General features: G+C 40.1%; 1 protein-coding gene and 1 pseudogene across 1 annotated transcript; one reads left to right on the top strand and one right to left on the bottom strand.

Annotated features, from left to right (window-relative positions):
* Positions 1–2,176: 2,176 nt before the first annotated feature.
* On the bottom strand, positions 2,177–19,599 carry LOC139941915 (alpha-1B adrenergic receptor-like; annotated as a pseudogene).
* LOC139941674 (beta-4C adrenergic receptor-like) lies at positions 7,763–15,634 on the top strand. The gene is made up of 2 exons (XM_071938271.1): positions 7,763–7,852; positions 12,251–15,634. Exon 2 carries the CDS (start codon positions 12,315–12,317, stop codon positions 13,518–13,520), a length of 1,206 nt encoding a protein of 401 aa, XP_071794372.1. The 5' UTR covers positions 7,763–7,852; positions 12,251–12,314; the 3' UTR covers positions 13,521–15,634.
* Positions 19,600–19,825: the final 226 nt, after the last annotated feature.

The raw sequence follows: 19,825 nt of genomic DNA, 5'->3' as shown, positions 1-19,825 counted from the left end.
ACTCATGATGACCGTGGAGACTGCTTAATTAATAAGCATGTTAATAAATACAATAGAAGTGGATGCTTCAAGGCAAAGCTCTAATAATGGCTCTTTGTATGAACAACGGTCAGTTCATTTAAGACTGTCATAACTTATATGACATTCCATTCAATGTTAACATACACATACTATTATGAGATACTGTGAGCAAGTTCGGGCGGGCATGTGCGCCGGGACTAGATTTTGACCAGAGCCGAGACGTAGCTCTCAAATTGACCATAGTCTACCATGCTCAAGTGCATGGTTTGATATAGTCTACTTGTGCTCTATGGTTGCTGTTTAGTCTAGTCGGTTTAGTCAAGTCTATTCGCCACCCGAACTTGCTCCATGATGTCAAACTAGCCCAGGGCTTGACTCCTAACATTGCATACGATGTAACTGAGTATAGGGTATAAAGGTCCCCTTTCATTTTACAATCGAGATCGGCGTCCTACCAGTGTCACGCTATAGACGATGTGACCTATGTTTACATTCAAACCGCCCTCTGTTGACAAACACTCTATACGTCATGTTTCGCCGGGCACTGAGTTGCGCAGTCACAGTAAGATTGCGTACACTTTCTAGCTGGCTGCCAAAACACAAAGGTTTTGCCCGGCGGTATGCGCGCGAATCATGTTATGGTTTTCGTGTGACGTCAGAGGTCACATCGTCTATACCGTTAGCGGTTTCTGATAAAGTTCACCCAGAGACAACACGTGACCTTCAACATTTCAATAACATAGCCAGTCTAATATGGAGCAATACTATTTTTTTTTTTTTAAGTTGCAGTAATTAAGATAAGTGAATTAATTAAGATCAGAATCACAAAGACGTGCACTCTTGGTGCACACTTAACCAATACAGAGAGAAACTCATGCCTCATGTTAGATTTGTGGACAATTCGCGCGGTGATAGACTCTCTCCGCGTTTTTTTTTTTTTTTTTTTTCCGGGGGGGGGGGGGGAGATAGTATACATAGTCGGCAGCCAGCAGCTTCGCCCGAGAGCAGTTTTCGATTTTCGGAAACCTGAATAATTACGCCACCACCATTACTCGACTATCTCACCGCGACAATTCTAGCCTCATGTGAACCCAATTTTTTTTTTTGAGAGTCAAAAATTTGAAGGTGGTAGCTGTTAAATACACTGGACACTGTTGGTAATTGGTCAAAGACCAGTCTTACCTAGTGTATCTCAATAAAGGCATAACATAACAAACCTGTGAAAATTTGAGCTCAATTGGTCGTCGAAGTTGCGAGATATGAAAGAGAAAACACCCTTGTCACACGAAGTGTGTGCTTTTATAGATGCTTGATTTCAAAATCTAATTCGGAGGTCTCGAAATCAAATTGGTGGAAGATGACCTCTTTCCCGAAAACTACGTTACTTCAGAGGGAGCCGTTTCTCACAACGTTTTATGCTATCAACAGCTCGCCGTTGCCAGTTACCAAGTAAGGTTTTATGCTAATAGTTATTTTTAAGTATAGTGTCCAGTGCCTTTAAGTGGCCCAATTTTGCTTAAAAGGTGTAGGAATGTTTAGCCCGAAAGCCGAACGGCTGACCTAGTAACAAAGTTTAGTTGTCAGACATTTGAGACATTCCCCCTTTTTAAAGCCAGTGGATACTATTGGTAATTACTCAAAATAGTTATTTGCATAAAACCTTACTTGGTAACGAGTAATATGAAGCTGTTGATAGTATACAACTATTCTCAGAAACGGCTCCCTCTGATGTAACTTAGTTTTCGAGAAAGAAGTAATTTTCCACGAATTTGATTTCGAGACCTCAGAATTAGATTTTGAGGTCTCGAAATCAAGCATCCGAAAGCACACAACTTTGTGTGACCAGGGTGTTTTTTCTTTCATTATTCTCTCGCAACTTCGACGACTATTAATTGAGCTCAAATTTTCACAGGTTATTTTATGCATATTATGTTGAGATTCACCAAGTGAGAAGACTGGTCTTTGACAATAACCAATAGTGTCCAGTGTCTTTAGATTATTTACACTATTTTATTGTATAGGCTAAATTTACATTTGTATAAGATTAAAATAATCGATTCGGTTAAAACGAATCAAAATGGTTTGAGATAAAAACATCCTTTATATATATATATATATATATATATATTTTATTATTTATAAAAAAGCCCTTTAAAATAGTTGTTGTTTTGATTTGAAATGTTGCCAAAGGTTTGTCCACATTTGTGTTCAACCGGGTTAAACCTTGGCCAAATTTCAAAGCTGCTTAAACAGCAACAATTTCTGCTTAGCAGAAATGAGCAGGACACCAGTCAAAGCTGTACAGGTGAAATGATAGTCTGGTAACCTTCTTCCGGTAAGAAATTTGTATTGTTCCTTTGTTGTGCTGAAAGTGTTCCTTATTTTTTTTTTACACCGTTCAAGTTTTGTTCAAATGACTACACCAAAAGTCTTTGGTATTTACAGTTGTAAGTTTTACATCTATTTTGTTCTCATCGTTCTGAGACAGCTAGATGGTTCCGGAATCATGTAGTACCGACACCGGAGCATGTGACGGAACACCTCCTTGAAGTGCGGGTGTTTCACCCCGTATATGACGGGGTTGACGGCGCTGTTGAAGATGATGATCGCCCCAGTCCACGGGATGATGGGATCGCTGGGCGGTATCAGCAGAGCAATGAAGAAGGGAGCCAGACAGGCAATAAAGGCGCACACCACAATGAAGAGATTCTTGGTGATCTCAACCTGTCTTTACTGATCTTTACGGTGGATCTCCTCCGGAGTTGCTTGGTGCTGCTATTCGACGCTGTGGAGGAATCCGGCATCTCAATGCCCTTTTCCACCATCATCTTCTTCATGTGGCCTGTGACGTGGCGGTAAATCTTGAAGTAACAGACGAACAAAGTGATGAGTTGGATGGGGAAGACTAACGCAGATCCCAACGAACTAAAGAGATCGCTTGTCTCAGCCGAGGTGTCTTGAGTACAAGTCTTGTACTTGTCCGAGTAACCCCATTTACCGATACCAAAGAATGGAAGGGAACAGACTAATGCTGGATAGAGCCACGTAAATGCCAACATGGTTGCTATCTTCTTAGGTGTGTAGATGGAGTGGTAAGTGTCAATAGATTTAGTGATGAGCACGAATCGGTTAATGGAGATGGCGGCGAGGTTCATGATACTGCAGCCAAGACTGGCAAATCCAACAGCAGCTGCGTAAGAGCAGACCTCCTCTGGCATCGGCCAGCCCGTCGTGCTAAACAGCGCCACCGCTGACAATGGTGCCGTAAGACAAGTCACCAGGTCGGCCGTGGCGAGGTTGACGACGAAGGCATTGGTGCGGGTCTGAAGCTTATTGGATAAGACAACAGCCAGAATCACCAAGACGTTCCCTACGAAGCCAGACAAGGCCACGAAGCAGACAAGGCTGCCGATGATGGCTCGCTGCGTGTAGTCCTCAAAGCGGAAGCCGTCTCCAATTGGCGTAGTTTCGAAGACACCATCGCTAGTGGTCGTGAAGTTCGCAACAAAGGTATCATCAGTTGAATTGATAAACTCCTCATCAGTTTTCATGACGAAATAACTTTCATTGTAGGCATTTTCAGGCGTGGTGAAAACTGTCTGCGTCTCTGACATTATTGTCGTCGCCATATTGGTTGTTATTAAATCAGTTGTCCCGGTAATGGTGTCCAATGAAGCCGTTTATCTTGCGTTCTTTCAAAGTGCACCTGATACGAACCTCCCTGTTGGTAAGCTGGAGAAATGAAAACCAATTGATGGTAATTGATGATCAGTCATTTATCGGAAATTAACGATTAATGTATGAGGTTTTCTAACAGGGTTTACCTTTAACTTTATTTTTAAGTACCAACCAGAATTGCATGTTAACAACTATATAACATCAACAATAAAGTTCAAATACAGCGCACGCACAGTAGCTAAACACTTCAACAAATATAGGTGTCCCCATCAACAGTTCGTCATAATATCGTAAGGTAAGACATTTAAAGGCAGTGGACACTATTGGTAATTACTCAAAATAATTATTAGCATAAAACCTTTCCTGGTGACAAGTTATGGGGAGAGCTTGGTGGTATAAAACATTGTGAGAAACCGCTCCCCTGAAGTGCCATAGTTTTGGAGAAAGAAGTAATTTTCCACGATTTTGATTTCAAAACTTAACTCCCATAAATGGCCGACCGTGTTAGTCGACGAGGTAAAAGGAAAACCGTGCAATTTCGAGGCATGTTTGTGTGGATCATTGTATTCTACTTTTACAACATCTTTCTAGCCATATGCATTTTATAAAAAAACGGTTACAAACGCTTTTCAAAGACCAACTCGTCCGATCCAAGGCGACGTGTCCCTTTAACCACCCGGCCAGGACACACCATGGCCACATAATATACCATTTGGGCACACTCTTTTAATGAGTATCTCCATACAAAGATGCGCTAAAATCTTTCCGTTTATATGAATACTATACTGTGAGCGTGAGAGACCGTTAACATTATGATTTCCCGTTGTCATAATATTGACCAATCTTTAATTAAACATAGTTCCGCAAAGTGTCAAATTGGAACAATATTTTGCGTCCGAAGGCCCAACCAACCTTAAAGGAAATAGCACGCTTAATGCACCCGATTGAAGCCTCGGCTATAACAACTTACCGGAAACTGGGCAGCCTTGGAAAATCGAAATTTTCAAACTCCTTTACTCCTAAATAAAGGCTGAGTCAGTGTCGAAATCGTTGTTTTCCAACTGCCACCTTGCTTTATTCTGAGATTATCTGAGACCGTGTGACGTTTGTTAGCTATTGCTCAAATCTAATCAGTTTAAGATTGTCTGAGAAACGGGATTGTCCAATTCTGGTATCACACTCTGGGTTTATTGTCTCGGTAAACACAACAGTCGGCCAACCTGGATCTTAAAGTCACGGGGTCACATTGCAGAAAACATTGCAATGTGATCCATGGCGGAAACCCGTGTCTGATTTCAGATGGCCAAATTTCATAGTGGAATAATTGAATAATGATATCAGAATAGACGACTGCTGATCGGGTTAATTATAGAGCCCGATTTCACAAAGAGATAAACGTGTATAGAAAAAGGGCCATTGCATCATGGAGTTTCCCAATATAAACTAGTTTTCCATCTTGTCGTTGCTTTTGTCATTAGCTTTTTGTGAGAAATGTTACTGTCAGATACGTTGCTAAGAATGTGTATACTATCTATAAATACGCCTATTCTTCACGCATGAATATGTTTGCGAACATTTGAATTAATAAAATACCCTTTTTGGGATTTAATAAAGATTATTGTATAATTGTATTGTATTAAAGCTCCATATCTTCTGCGATACTTCAAAAACGCTACCACGTGAAATGAAATTTGCACTAGTAAATGTTAGTGTATCTTCTTTTACATGGGATTAAAAACAAAAGGTACAATGTGCCTTTAAGTGTACAAAGCTAATTGAGATAAAGCAATGCTTAATGATGTGTTTTTTTTTGATGATCACGAAAAACGCACCGTTTCCTTTTAACAAAATATTTGCTTGGTTTTGAAGTTTCGCCAACAAATAATTCTTTTTGCGAAACTATGGTGTTCCATAGAGGACAGCCTCCGTCGTTGTTGTGAGTTGAGCCGTCGGAGTTGTGAGTTGGCCGTCGGAGTTGTGAGTTGGCCGTCGGAGTTGTGAGTTGGCCGTCGGAGTTGTGAGTTGGGCCGTCGGAGTTGTGAGTTGGGCCGTCGGAGTTGTGAGTTGGGCCGTCGGAGTTGTGAGTTGGGCCGTCGGAGTTGTGAGTTGGGCCGTCGGAGTTGTGAGTTGGGCCGTCGGAGTTGTGAGTTGGGCCGTCGGAGTTGTGAGTTGGGCCGTCGGAGTTGTGGGTTGTCCGTCGGAGTTGTGAGTTAGGCCGTCGGAGTTGTGGGTTGTCCGTCGGAGTTGTGGGTTGGCCGTCGGAGTTGTGAGTTGTCCGTCGGAGTTGTGGGTTGTCCGTCGGAGTTGTGGGTTGTCCGTCGGAGTTGTGGGTTGTCCGTCGGAGTTGTGGGTTGTCCGTCGGAGTTGTCGGTTGGCCGTCGGACTTGTGGGTTTGCCGTCGGACTTTTTATTTTGTTTTACTAAACTGCAATGGCCAATATAGGTGGCGTAGGCCTACTTCCGGGTTCTTGTTTGGCAATAATACACATGGTAATTGAGTTCCGATTGTGATGAATTGTACCTTGCTGACTCGATTCCTCACCGAGAAGGCAATGGTATGTCGTTTTTGCTTGCCTTAGGCCTACATGAAATGGATGGACCCATGTGTTTGATGCTTTTATTGGGAAATTAGGCCTATGTTTTGTCCGCACTATGTTGTCAGATGGCAGATCTGATATTTTATATTTATCTACGCCCCTATTCTAAATGTTGTTCATGAATTGTAACAGTATTCTTTAATAACTGCAGGTAGGATGCGGGCCTTATTAGAATATTAGAACAAAAATTGTTTTTACTAAAAGTGTTGATGAAACTATTTTCAACACCTTTGTTCGCCCAGGGTTCACCAACCAGGGTTCAACAACTTGCTCACAACTCGCCTCCTAAAACGGGGAAACCCCCTTCTGCTGTAGACAACGTAGCTGAGGTTGATGGATTTTTTTCATTAGCCATCTGAAATTTGACACGGGATTTCCGTCATGGCTCACGGGGCAACGTCCCTGCAATTTGTGGTCACCCCGCATTGGTTGTGTATTCACAAAACCTCATAGCGTTACAACCCCACATTCCTGTACTGATATGTCCTTACTCTATGATGTTAGTATGGTGGCCCTGAAGGGACATCGCATATCGCAAACGTGTGCGCATACGCATGCAATGTCGTAAAACAATTCGCAAATATGTGCGCACACGAATGCAATGTCGGGAAACAATTCGCGAATATGTGCGCACACGTATGCAATGTCGTGAAACAATTCGCAAATATGTGCGCACACGTATGCAATGTCGTGAAACAATTCGCGAATATGTGCGCACACGTATGCAATGTCGTGAAACAATTCGCGAATATGTGCGCACACGTCTGCGAATATTATTTGCGATGTCGTGAATTTTATTGCATACCATGTTGCATACCTTTGAATAAAATGTCTAATGATCTGGGGGGTTTCTTTCCAACAGTGAGATAAGCGGTAGTCATTGCAGCAGTAGTCTTTGTTGTGAGGCAAGCGAGGCGTGTGGTCGTCCTTGGCCTGGTGCCAAGTTCCTGGGTAAACACATGCTTTACAGAGGGAGCCTGCTGTAGCGCCACAGTACTACCTAGATCGGTAACAAATTATCCACAACTATGACATCATCCTAATGGTATGCAACATGGTATGCAATAAAATTCACGACATTGCAAAACAAATCGCACTCGTGTGCGCACATATTCACGATTTGGTTCACGAAATTGCATACGTGTGCGCACATATTCACGATTTGGTTCACGAGATTGCATACGTGTGCGCACATATTCGCGATTTGTTTCACGACATTGCATACGTGTGCGCACATATTCGCGAATTGTTTCACGACATTGCATACGTGTGCACACATATTCGCGAATTGTTTCACGATATTGTATACGTGTGCGCATATATTCGCGAATTGTTTCACGACATTGCATACGTGTGCGCACACGTTTGCGTTATGCGATGTCCCTTCGGGGCCACCATATATTAGCGAGAGGTATCAAACTGAACACGGTTTCAGATAAGCTCAGCTTACACGCGGGGTGGCAGTCGGAAAACAACGCTTTTGACCCAGACACGGGACTTTAGGACTACAGGAGTTTGGAGCTTTCTATTTTCCCAAGGTTGTCCACCAGTTTACGGTGAGTCTGTTACCAGCACGGCGCTGTGGTTGTATAGCGTGTTATTTCCTTTAGAAGCAGAGAAAGGCTTGTTTGGCACTAGACGCAAAATGTTGTTCCATTTTCATATGCGGAACTAAACTGCTCACAAAAAGTAAGGAAACTTTTTTCAATCCAATTTATTTGTCATTATTTAATACTCTCTTTGTATATGATATATATCAATGCAATGAACTGTTCCTCTTTAAAATGATACCACATTTGCAACGATTACATGTTGCTCGACTTGACCACGCTAATAAGAACGAGACAAAGTCACAAATCAAATGTGCCAAAATTTGCAATTTGTGTTATGGGTGAACAATCAAATTGACACTGTAATTCAAACAAGCAACATTACTTACGACATTACTTACGACATTACTTACTGATCTTAATCCACTTTATTGAGACAAGAAGTTTGGTATAGAGCAAGACAACTTGGCTGATATTAATACACTTTATTGATACAAGAAGTTCAGTAACGAGTGGATGGTCCCACAGATGTTCCATGTTATTCAGGTCTGGACTGTTAGCGGGCCAATCCACCCGGTGCACCCCAACATTGTTCAGGTAGTCAGTCACCAGTCGGGCTCGATGGGGGCGAGCGTTGTCCTCTTGAAAGATGGCATTTGGTACAAGAGTCTGCAAGTATGGGACTGCATCCGGCTGTAGAATATCGTCTTGCAAATAACCATCAAACAAGGTGTTTTTCATGAGATGAGGGTTAATTGTGCCTGGTGAGCTCACTGGTGCAAATCATTGTGTAAACCATTAATGGTTCTGAAAAGCTTGATTATTGAGCATTACCTATTGACCATTCACACAGACAACGGTCATTTTGGCACATTTGATTTGTGACTTTGCCTCATTGTTATTCGTGTAGCCAAGTCCAGCAACATGTAATCATTGCAAATGTGGTATCATTTTAAAGAGGAAGAGTTCCGCTTTGCATTGATATATATCATATACAAAACGAGTATTAAATAATAACAAATAACAGGTTCATATTTAACTTTTTTTTTTTTGATTTGGTTATTTTTCAAATTTACAGCTTAAAATTGTCATTATGGTCTGTAAATTGCTCTCGAAACAGGATTTTAAAGCAACAAATTTTTGTTTTACCATTTTTTCCTCCAAATCGTGAAAAATATGCTGTAGATTTTACGACTCAATCAAATTTTGCTATGCTAACTTTTTTCAAAATGGATAAATCACACGTATTTATTGCATTATATCACACTCGTTGTCGTGTTTTAGTTTCAAGGGATACAACAATCTATCCCTTCCTTTTTTTCGGTTGGTTTTTAGCAGCAAAGGATAAACAAATCTATCCCTTCCACTTTTCAGCTTGACTTGAGCACCAAAGGAAAAACAAATCTATCCCCTCCTCTTTTTGGCTAAGTTTGTGCACCCGATATTGACTTTGTTCTCCCAAAGGTATTTTATGGAGAAAAACAGTATAGTTTTAACATTTTGAAAACATCTTCAAGAAAAGTTGCTATATATTACCAAAAACAGTACAAACTACAAATTGTTTATTTAATTGTGAACCTGTTTATATTTGGTTATTTGTCAAGTATCTTAAAATATTCATTATGGTCTGAGAATTGCTCTCGAAACAGGATTTTAAAGCAATAAGTTTTTGTTTTACCATTTTATCCTCCAAATCGTAAAAAACATGATGTAGATTTTACGAATCAATCTAATTTTGCTATGCTAACGTTTTAACCCTTTAGTCCCTGCACCGCCCGAGTTTGCTGAAATCCAATTTCTCAAGATTCTTGCAGTAAATTACTGGAATCGTAGTTCAAATTTTAAAAGATAGCCATGGCTTAATGTGTATGCACAACTTTTAACCCTTTCGGTAATAGTACAAGTTCTCATGGGAACAATAAATGCCTCTCGTTAAACGGCTACGGTAATTTTTATGGCGAATATTTTTGTGCACGGATAAAATGAACACAATAGCTTTTCAAGGCTTTTGTCTGGCTCAATGCTCATACCGATTAAATGCGAAGGCGTTAATTTTCGACAATATCATCATAAATGATGCACAGTTTCCTGTTTACTAATGAGCGTTTTTTTTTTTCGTAAGAGCTAAATTATTTCTTCATCATTAGCTTCGACAAGTCAACTGTGAAGGGAGAATTAATAACGATCTATAACAACTAGATATGTTAACAAATGCGTAGACCTACTAATGACTATCGAGTTTTCTTTTGATGTTCCTTTTTTTCTACAAACACAAGCTAGCGAGGTTTCCTCGTACCGCATACAGTGTTTTGCTATATGCGGCTGAGCGGTACAGTGGCTAAATGGTTAAAAATAGATAAATTCCACTTATTTGTTACAATATATCGCACATTTTGCCGTGTTCGAGTTTCAAGGGATAAATAAATCTACCCCTCCTACCTTTTGGTTGGTTTTGAGCAGCAAAGGATAAACAAATTTATCCCTTCCACTTTTCAGCTTGATTTGAGCACCAAGGATAAACAAACCTAACCCTCCTTTTTCTTGCTAAGTTTGTGCACCCGATACTGAGTTTGTTCTCCCAAAAATATTTTATGGAGAAAAACAGCATAATTTCAACACTTTGAAAACATCTTTAAGAAAATTTGCTATATATTACTGAAAAGGGCAAAAAATAAAAAATCATAGATAATTGTGAACCTGTTAAATATACTGGATTGAAAAAAGTTTCCTTACTTTTTGTGAGCAGTTTATGTTATGGTTAAATCATGGAGGAAGAAACATGATCAGTCAATTATAATTACTTTAACAATGAGAAACCAAATCGGGTATTGCCATTACAAAGTTGTAGCGATCTCGCACACTCACAGTAAAAGTCATTTAAACGGAAAGATGTTAACATTTGTACGAAGTACAATCATTGTGTGTAGGGTTTCTATGTTGTATATATACTCAAATACAAGAGTATACCCAATGGTATTACGTGACCATACTGTGGCGTGTCATGGCCGGGTGGTTAAAGGCAGTGGACACTTGGTCATTACTCAAAATAATTATTAGCATAAAACAGATTCGGGACTTTGTAGGACTATATGAATTTGGAGCTTTCTATTTTCCAAAGGTTGTCCAGTTTACGGTGAGTCTGTTACCAGCACGGCGCTGTGGTTGCATAGCGTGTTATTTCCTTTAGAAGCAGAGAAAGGCTTGTTTGGCACTAGACGCAAAATGTTGTTCCATTTTCATATGCGGAACTATGTTATGGTTAAATCATGGAGGAAGAAACATGATCAGTCAATTATAATTACTTTAACAATGAGAAACCAAATCGGGTATTGCCGTTACAAAGTTGTAGCGATCTCGCACACTCACAGTAAAAGTCATTTAAACGGAAAGATGTTAACATTTGTACGAAGTACAATCATTGTGTGTAGGGTTTCTATGTTGTATACATACTCAAATACAAGAGTATACCCAATGGTATTACGTGGCCATACTTTGGCGTGTCATGGCCGGGTGGTTAAAGGCAGTGGACACTTGGTCATTACTCAAAATAATTATTAGCATAAAACCTTACTTGGAAATGAGTAATGGGGAGAGGTTGATGGTATAAAAAACATTGTGAGAAACGGATCCCTCTGAAGTATCATAGTTTTCGAGAAAGAAGTAATTTTCCACGAATTTGATTTCGAGACCTCAAGTTTAGAACTTGAGGTCTCGAAATCAACCATCTAAACGCACACAACTTCGTGCGACAAGGGTGTTTATTCTTTCATTATTGTCTCGCAAGTTCGATGACCGACTGAGCACAAATTTTCACAGGTTTGTTATTTTATGCATATGTTGAGATACACCAACTGTGAAGGCTAGTCTTTGACAATTACCAATAGTGTCCACTGCCTTTAAGCACAAGACTCAAGCTCTTTAGTTTATGATCAGCACAGTGTAAATTCAAGTCCCAGTCAAGGCACTTGTGTCCTTGAGAAAGGCCACTATATAACCAAAATTGCTTCCCTTAACAAAAAGTTGTAAAGATGGGTTATGTGAAAGGGCTGGTGGTATAACGTATCTTGGAAAGAAAATAACATGCTGGTTGAACCTATAAGCGGTGACTTAAAATCAGCTTGGGGTTGTATAGCCCAATGGAGTTACCAATGGTAATCAAATTAAAGGAAATGTATATAATTTGCCCGATGAACAGGGATTATTTAAAGCCCACTTATCTAGCTACTGGACGTGTGTATACGCTGTATTATAACAATATGGTTGATGTTATTTTATATAAGCATCATTATTAGCATACCACTGATGCCTTTAAAAAGGGTTAAAGGCCAGCCCTGAATTAATCGTAAATGTCCGCATCATGACTGATCAATTGACACAGACTGTTGTTTCCTTTCTACACCATAGGGAGGTTCGTCCCAAGTGCACTTTGAAAGAACACCTACCCAGATAACCGGCTTCATAAGACACCATGACCATGGCAACTGAATTAATGACAACCAATATGGCGACGACATTAATGACAGAGACGCATACATTTTTCATCTCGCCCGAAAATGCTACCAGTGACAGCTATTTCGTTATGACAACTGATGACGAGTTAATCAATTCAACTGACGATACTTCTGTTGAGAACTTCACGACCGCTAGCGATGATATCCTCGTAACAACGCCGATGGGAGACGGTCAAACCTTCCGCTTTGAGGACTACACGCAGCGAGCCATCATCGGCAGTCTCGTCTGCTTCGTGGCCTTGTCTGGCTTCGTAGGGAACGTCTTGGTGATTCTGGCCGTTGTGTTATCAAAGAAGCTTCAGACCCGCACCAATGCTTTTGTCGTCAACTTGGCCTCGGCCGACCTGGTGACTTGTCTAACTGCACCGTTTGCAGCGGTGGCGCTGTTCAGCATGAACGGCTGGCCGATGCCAGAGGTGGTCTGCATTGTCGCAGCTGCTATTGGGTTTCCAAGCGTTGGCTGCAGTATCATGAACCTTGCAGCCATCTCCATTAACCGATTCGTGCTCATCACTAGATCCATTGGAACTTACCACTCCATCTACACACCTAAGAAGATAGCAGCCATGTTGGTATTTACGTGGCTCTATCCAGCATTAGTCTGTTCCCTTCCATTATTTGGTATCGGTAAATACGGTTACTCAGACAAGTACAAGACTTGTTCTCAAGACACCTCGGTCGAATCGAGCGATCTATTTAGTATGTTGCTATCTGCTCTGATCTACCCCATTCCACTCATCATCCTGTTCGTCTGTTACTTCAAGATCTACCGCCACGTCACAGGCCACATGAAGAAGATGATGGGGGAGGGCATTGAGATGGCTGAAACTTCCAATCCTTCGGGTGCCAGCAGCACTCAACTACACAAGGAACCAGCGGGAAGCTTCAGCAAGAGACAGGTACAGATCACCAAGAATCTCTTCCTTGTGGTGTGCGCCTTTATTGCCTGTCTGGCTCCCTTCTTCATTGCTCTGCTGATACCGCCCAGCGATCCGGTCATCCCATGGACTGGGGCGATCATCATCTTCAACAGCGCCGTCAACCCCGTCATCTACGGGGTCAAACACCCGCACTTCAAGGAGGTGTTCCGTCAGATGCTCCGGTGTCGGTACCACATGATTCCTGAACCATCTAGCTGTCTCAGAAAGATGAGATCAAAATAGACTGAAAACTGATGACTGTAAATACCAACGACTTTATACAACTCATTTTTTTTTTAGCAATTTGAACAGTAAAAAACTTGAGTGGTGTATAGGGAGCACTTAAGAAAAGTGGAATCTAACAGAATAGATGACTGCAGATCAGGCTAATTAGAGCCCGATTTCACAAAGAAATAAACATTAATCTGTAAAAAGAAAAAAGTCATAACCATTGTTTTCCCGAAATATATTAGTTTTTCATCTTTTAAGTTTTCTTTAAAATAACTTTTTGAAACCATCAATAGTGTTGTCGTGTCGCTGCGGATTGGTTTAGTTTACCGGACCCAAGCTCTTGTGTCGTCAGCAACAGAGTGTTGGGTTTCGAATATCGGTCGTGACATTATACTATTGTGCCCTTGAGCTAGGCACTTGATCATAGTTGCTTTGTATTATTAAATTAAGTTGGAAAGGTAGTGCATTTCCTTTTATTAGCCAGGCTCGAGAAGTGGGTGATTTTCATGCCTCTTTATGGACTGTGAAGAGGATAAATTATTTTCAGCCCGGAAGTGGCAATCTGTCCCTGGTGACCATTGATTTGTGTCGATGCAGGTTGTTTAATGTCCTTTTCGGCTTGTGCACTGGAAACTAAAGGGGATGATCTGGGCAAATCGGATAGTTGCACAAGTATTCAGGCACTATTGGTAATTACTCAAAGTAGTTATTTGCATGAAACCTTACTTGGTAACGAGTAATGTTATGTGGAGCTGTTGATAGTATAAAATGATTGTCAGAAACGTTTGAAATCAGACACGGGATTTCTGCCATAGTTGTAACAGATCAACGTTTCTGCAATGTGTGATGACCCCACACTGCATATGGTGCCCGATATGGGACGAGATTTCAACCGCACGTATCGTGTAGGGTCTACACAGCCCTACTCAATGTACTCGCGTGTAGTTCCGTAATGTGTTGTTATGCATTGTGTGTACATACGTACGTGTGTGCAGGGGGAAATCCTAATCACACACAACTGGTATTCGTCATGTCGCTGTGTGTTTAGCCAATTACGGGGGGAAGACCGAGTACCAGCGCACCAATCATACTCCATGTACTCGTTTGTTAGTTAAACCATACACACGAACATGATGGTGGTGTTAAATCTTACATTTTACCGGAAAGTTTGAACCAAAATTCATTAATATTTGTGAACTACACTTTTTCAATTCGCTACTTACCTCGAAGTGAACAAAATTATTTCAGGGGAAAAGAAAACATGCTGTTTCAATGGCTGAACGTCTAGACCTTAAAGTTTAAGTGTTCAATCTACCAGTAAGTTAGGGTCCTACTAAAAGCCGACAACAAGCCAACAACGCCGACAACAAGTCCAGAGCGCCGACAACACGCCGCCAACAAGTTTTAAATACCTCAAAAATTGCAAATAAACCATAGATATATTAGAAGTATGTGTGTTCTGTAATATAAACATACATTTAATGGAAAAACTTCACGAAAAGTGTGAGTTTTTAACCAGGAAAAAAACTTAACTTTCACGGAAAACGGTTGGACGCCATCTTGGCTTAAAATCGTGTTTAGACCAGTCCATTTTGGTGGAAATCTTGCTCGGTAAGTTGTTTGTTTCACTGTCTGTATTAACTAAAGTGACTGGTCACTGTACATAATAATGATCAACGTGAATTATTTAATATAATAGTAATGCTAATAGGCCTAATGTATTTGATTGGCCCTAATTTTTGAGTGAGTGTACTGTAAAATAAAGTGTTGTTATATGTAGCAAAGTACAAACACAAACAGGGAGGAAGGAAATAATTGTTGTGGTTATAATAAAAATCAACTTCAATGTAACTTACATTGTAAGATAAAACAAGAATAAATCCATTGACAACTCCTTATCAAGCATTGTCGAGTGATGACAGTCATTTTTCACTTTGGTAAAGATTTCTGTATCCTGCAACACTGTACAGTGTAGAGTAACACTAACAGTGGTTGCAGTGATAAACTTGCACTCAACAGGAATCTCATTTTTATTGCAACAGGAATCTCATATTCCGAAAATGAAAAAGAGAAAGGATACATAAATGTTTTCTGATTAATTAATGTACAAACATTATGTTCGTGTATGAATGGGGGTGATTTTTTTTCTCTGTGTTTATACTTCTAATCTGAGATACTTGTGTGGATCATTATATTCTACTTTTAAAACATCTTTCTAACCATAAACATTTTATAACAAATGGTTACAAACGCTTTTTATGGACCAACTCGTCCGATCCAAGGCAACGTGTTCCTTTAATATACAACCACTGATCATGCACTGATATGTAGCAGTTATCTCATCTCATTGTATGTTAAAACAATTAACAATTGCTAAGCTGTGTCAATTATAGGGAATAAAAAAAAGGAAGATTTTTTTTTGAAATCAGAGCTCGCCAAAATTGGGCTCCGGTGATCTTGTTAACTCTCAATGTAGGTATGGGCTCCAGATAATCCACTCCGCAAAGAGTCCAATTTTTTGGCGAGATTTGATTTTCAGAACACCCCTTGTAAAAGAAAGCAAATATAAATGGCAAAAGAAATCGTTGTCGTTTGAGATATCACCATCTATTTAAAAGGTTCGTGGTGACAATAGCGTAACGAACCTCATAGTTCTAGAGGACAGGATTTCCTTCCTCCATGGTGTTACATTTCTTCTGCCTGTACCCTCGGTGGTTAACGCTGTATATACATGTATATATTATGTGGGCGTATGTGGAGGCTATGGTCATTTGAGTTTTCCCACCATGGACCCCCTTTAGCTTGAGGAATGCCTTTCCGGTGTCAAGGACCATCAGATCCAGCGCCACCTGTTAAAGTGTCTGAACTCCGAAACAGCTGACCATAGAGGTCTAGTTCTCAATACATCGATGGGTGCACCCCCACTGAATTAATAGGGAGGAAGCAATTCAATTCAGATATACATTTATTTGCATGGTTCTATGATAAATAAAAGCCAAGTACATGTGATAATGGAGTTAAAGGCAGTGGACACTATTGGTAATTACTTAAAAGAATTATTAGCATAAAACTTTTCTTGGTGACGAGTAATGGGGAGAGGTTGATGGTATAAAACATTGTGAGAAACGGCTCCCTCTGAAGTGCCATAGTTTTCGAGAAAGAAGTAATTTACCACGAATTTGATTTCAAGACCTCACATTTAGAACTTGAGGTCTCGAAATCAACCATCTAAACGCACACAACTTCGTGTGACAAGGGTGTTTTTTCTTTCATTCTTATCTCGCAAGTTCAATGACCGATTGAGCTCAAATTTTCACAGGTTTGTTATTTTATGCATATGTTGAGAAACACCAACTGTGAAGGTTAGTCTTTGACAATTACCAATAGTGTTCACTGCCTTTAAGCACAAATAACATAAAGTAGCAGTAAAGCAGGATCAATGTAATGAATAGTATATCTGGCTATTTTGATAGCATAAGCTTGTAAATAACAGCCAAACATACAAACAAACAAAACAAACAGACAGACACGCAGAAAACAAAAGGACTGACACAAAATGCATTATTCGGCTTCATTAGGCCTAATATATTGTATAGTTTTTAAAAAATATTCTATAATATTGAGAGTCCAGTAAAAGGGTAAACATTTTCCTCATTGCGACCTTGGTGTTGTTGGCTTTTAATTTTGGGTAGTTTGGATAATATAAGCCCTGACCGTTAAAATGGCCATAAGTTGCCAAGAGGAGCAGGGACATTTTTTTTCAAGATCGATGCTCGGACGTTTAAGAACATAACTCCGGTGTAGGGTGTTGTTATTTGCAGGGAGCTTAACTCCACAGACCCTGGAACTCTTTATCATAACATTGAGTAGAGGAACCCTTTACTGTATAAAATAGCTGTGATACTTTGAAGTTTGTTGGTTTTTATAGGATTTGAGGCATTGCATGGTGGGGTATCAATGTATGTTGGGTTTGCGGTAACACCATGTGTGTATCTACTTGCCAGGACAGTTCTTTTCAGAACTGAGAAGTCTCCCGAACCCACGAACATCTGCTCCGCGGTAGTAGAATAAAGCAAGACAGTTCTCTTAAGAACAAACTCTACCTGGCAAGTAGATACTGTACACACATGGTGTTACCGCAAATCAAGTATTTATACATTGTTGGTTTTTGTTTTTGTACTTTTAAATTATTTATAATTGTACACTGATTGTTGTGGGAGTTTGTGTGGGGGGACATAGACAGTGGAACACATATACTGGTTTATTGCTTCATGCATGGGCAAACCTATTTGAAACTCGCGATCAGTAATGTTAACATTTATGACTAAGTCTGAGTACCTTGAAGATAGGCTATCAAATTGCAAAGAATCGCGCCGGTACCCATTACGCGAGTGTATGCTAAAATGGGCCACGACCTTCGACAAACTGTTTGGCCCAATGGTATATATCTACATAAAAATGTAGCCACATGTGCACATGTGTTTTCATACCTCAATCAAGACAATCATACCTCCGTGGTCAAACCACGGAGGTCAAACCAAGAACAAAACAACCTGATCTATTATGTGAGACATTTATTTCAAAGATGGATGGTCGTTCTTGGAGGCACATAGTTTTGGTGCAAGACGTTTCTCTTTTCCCTTTCACGCACACCGCGGTAAGCTGGAGAAATGAAAACCAATTGATGGTAATTGATGATCAGTCATTTATCGGAAATTAACGATTAATGTATGAGGTTTTTTTACAGGGTTTACCTTTAACTTTATTTTTAAGTACCAACCAGAAACGATATTAACAACTATAAAATAACATCAACAATAAAGTTCAAATACAGTGAATGCACATGTAGCTAAACACTTCAACAAATATAGGTCTCCCCATCAACAGTTCGTCATAATATCGTAAGGTAAAACATTTAACCAAAACAACTAATTTAGAAATAATTCTATGACATGTTTCTTAAGTGTTGTTTGAAAATGAAAGATGTCCATGAATTCATGGCTGAATTAGCTCAAATGGAAGACAAAAACTGCTCTTCTCAATGCACTTTACAACATTCATAATACCTGTTCATGGGGCGTATATACATTTCCTTTAACTTTATCAACCCCTGGGGGTTGTACAACCCCAAGCTGATTTGAAGTCATCGCTAAGGGGTTAAAGGCAGTGGACACTATCGGTAATAAATTATCAAAGACTAGCTTTCACAGTTGGTGTATCTCAACATAATATGCATAAAATAAAATAAAAAACTGGACACATTTGAGCTCAATCGGTCATCGAAGTTGCGAGATAACAATGAAAGAAAAATAACCCTTTTCACACGATTTTGTGTGCGTTTAGATCGTTGATTTCGAGACCTCAAGTTCTAAATCTGAGTTCTCGTAATCAAATTCGTGGAAAATTACTTATTTCTCGAAAACGATGGCACTTCAGGGGGAACCGTTTCTCACAAGTTTTATACCATCTCCCCATTACTCTCCCCATTACTCGTCACGAAGAAAGGTTTTATGCCAATAATTATTTTAGGTAATTACTAACAGTGTCCACTGCCTTTTAACCAGCATCGCCAGCACGACTCCCCTTCGAAGCACTGCTTTTGGCCCAAGCCGGTCGATTTGTGAGTCTGCTCGCCAGAGAGGGCGCTCTCTGGCTTAGGCCTTCTCTCTCGTGTAATTTCAGTGAATTGTTGAGTGTTAATAAAGCTCCGAAACGATGACAGAATAGCCAGTTAATTGTACCTTTCTTGTGTCATTAAACTGTGTGCATTGCAACCCCCAGTCGACGCTACAATACTATACTGTGAGTGTGAGAGACCGTTAACATTATGATTTCCCGTTGTCATAATATTGACCAATCTTTAATTAAACATAGTTCCGCAAAGTGTCAAATTGGAACAATATTTTGCGTTCGAAGGCCCAACCAACCTTCCCCTGCTTGTAAAGGAAAAAACACGCTTAATGCATCCGATTGAAGCCTCGGCTATTACAACTAACCGGAAACTGGACAGCCTTGGAAAATCCATACTTCCAAACTCATATACTCCTAATTAATATAAAGGCTGAGTCAGTGTCAAAATTGTTGTTTTCCGACTACCACCTTGCGTTATTCTGAGATTATTTGAGACCGTGTGACGTTCGCTAGCTATTGCTCAAATCTTATTGTCTGATAAACTGACACAACAGTCGGCCAACCCGGATCTCAATGTCACGGGGTCACATTGCAGAAAACGTTGGCATGTGATCCATGGCGGAAACCCCGTGTCCGATCTTAGATGCTGATGAAAATTGAAATAGAAAAAATACATCGACGTCAGC

The sequence above is a fragment of the Asterias amurensis genome, chromosome 9 (assembly GCF_032118995.1).
Source record: "Asterias amurensis chromosome 9, ASM3211899v1".
In the NCBI taxonomy this organism is placed as follows: Eukaryota; Metazoa; Echinodermata; class Asteroidea; order Forcipulatida; family Asteriidae; genus Asterias; species Asterias amurensis.
Note: the sequence above shows the minus strand (reverse complement) of the source record. Positions and strands in the feature narration are given on the sequence as shown.

Excerpts from the sequence above, each read along its gene's own strand:
- LOC139941674 (XM_071938271.1), top strand. The coding sequence starts at position 12,315 with ATGACCATGGCAACTGAATTAATGACAACCAATATGGCGACGACATTA.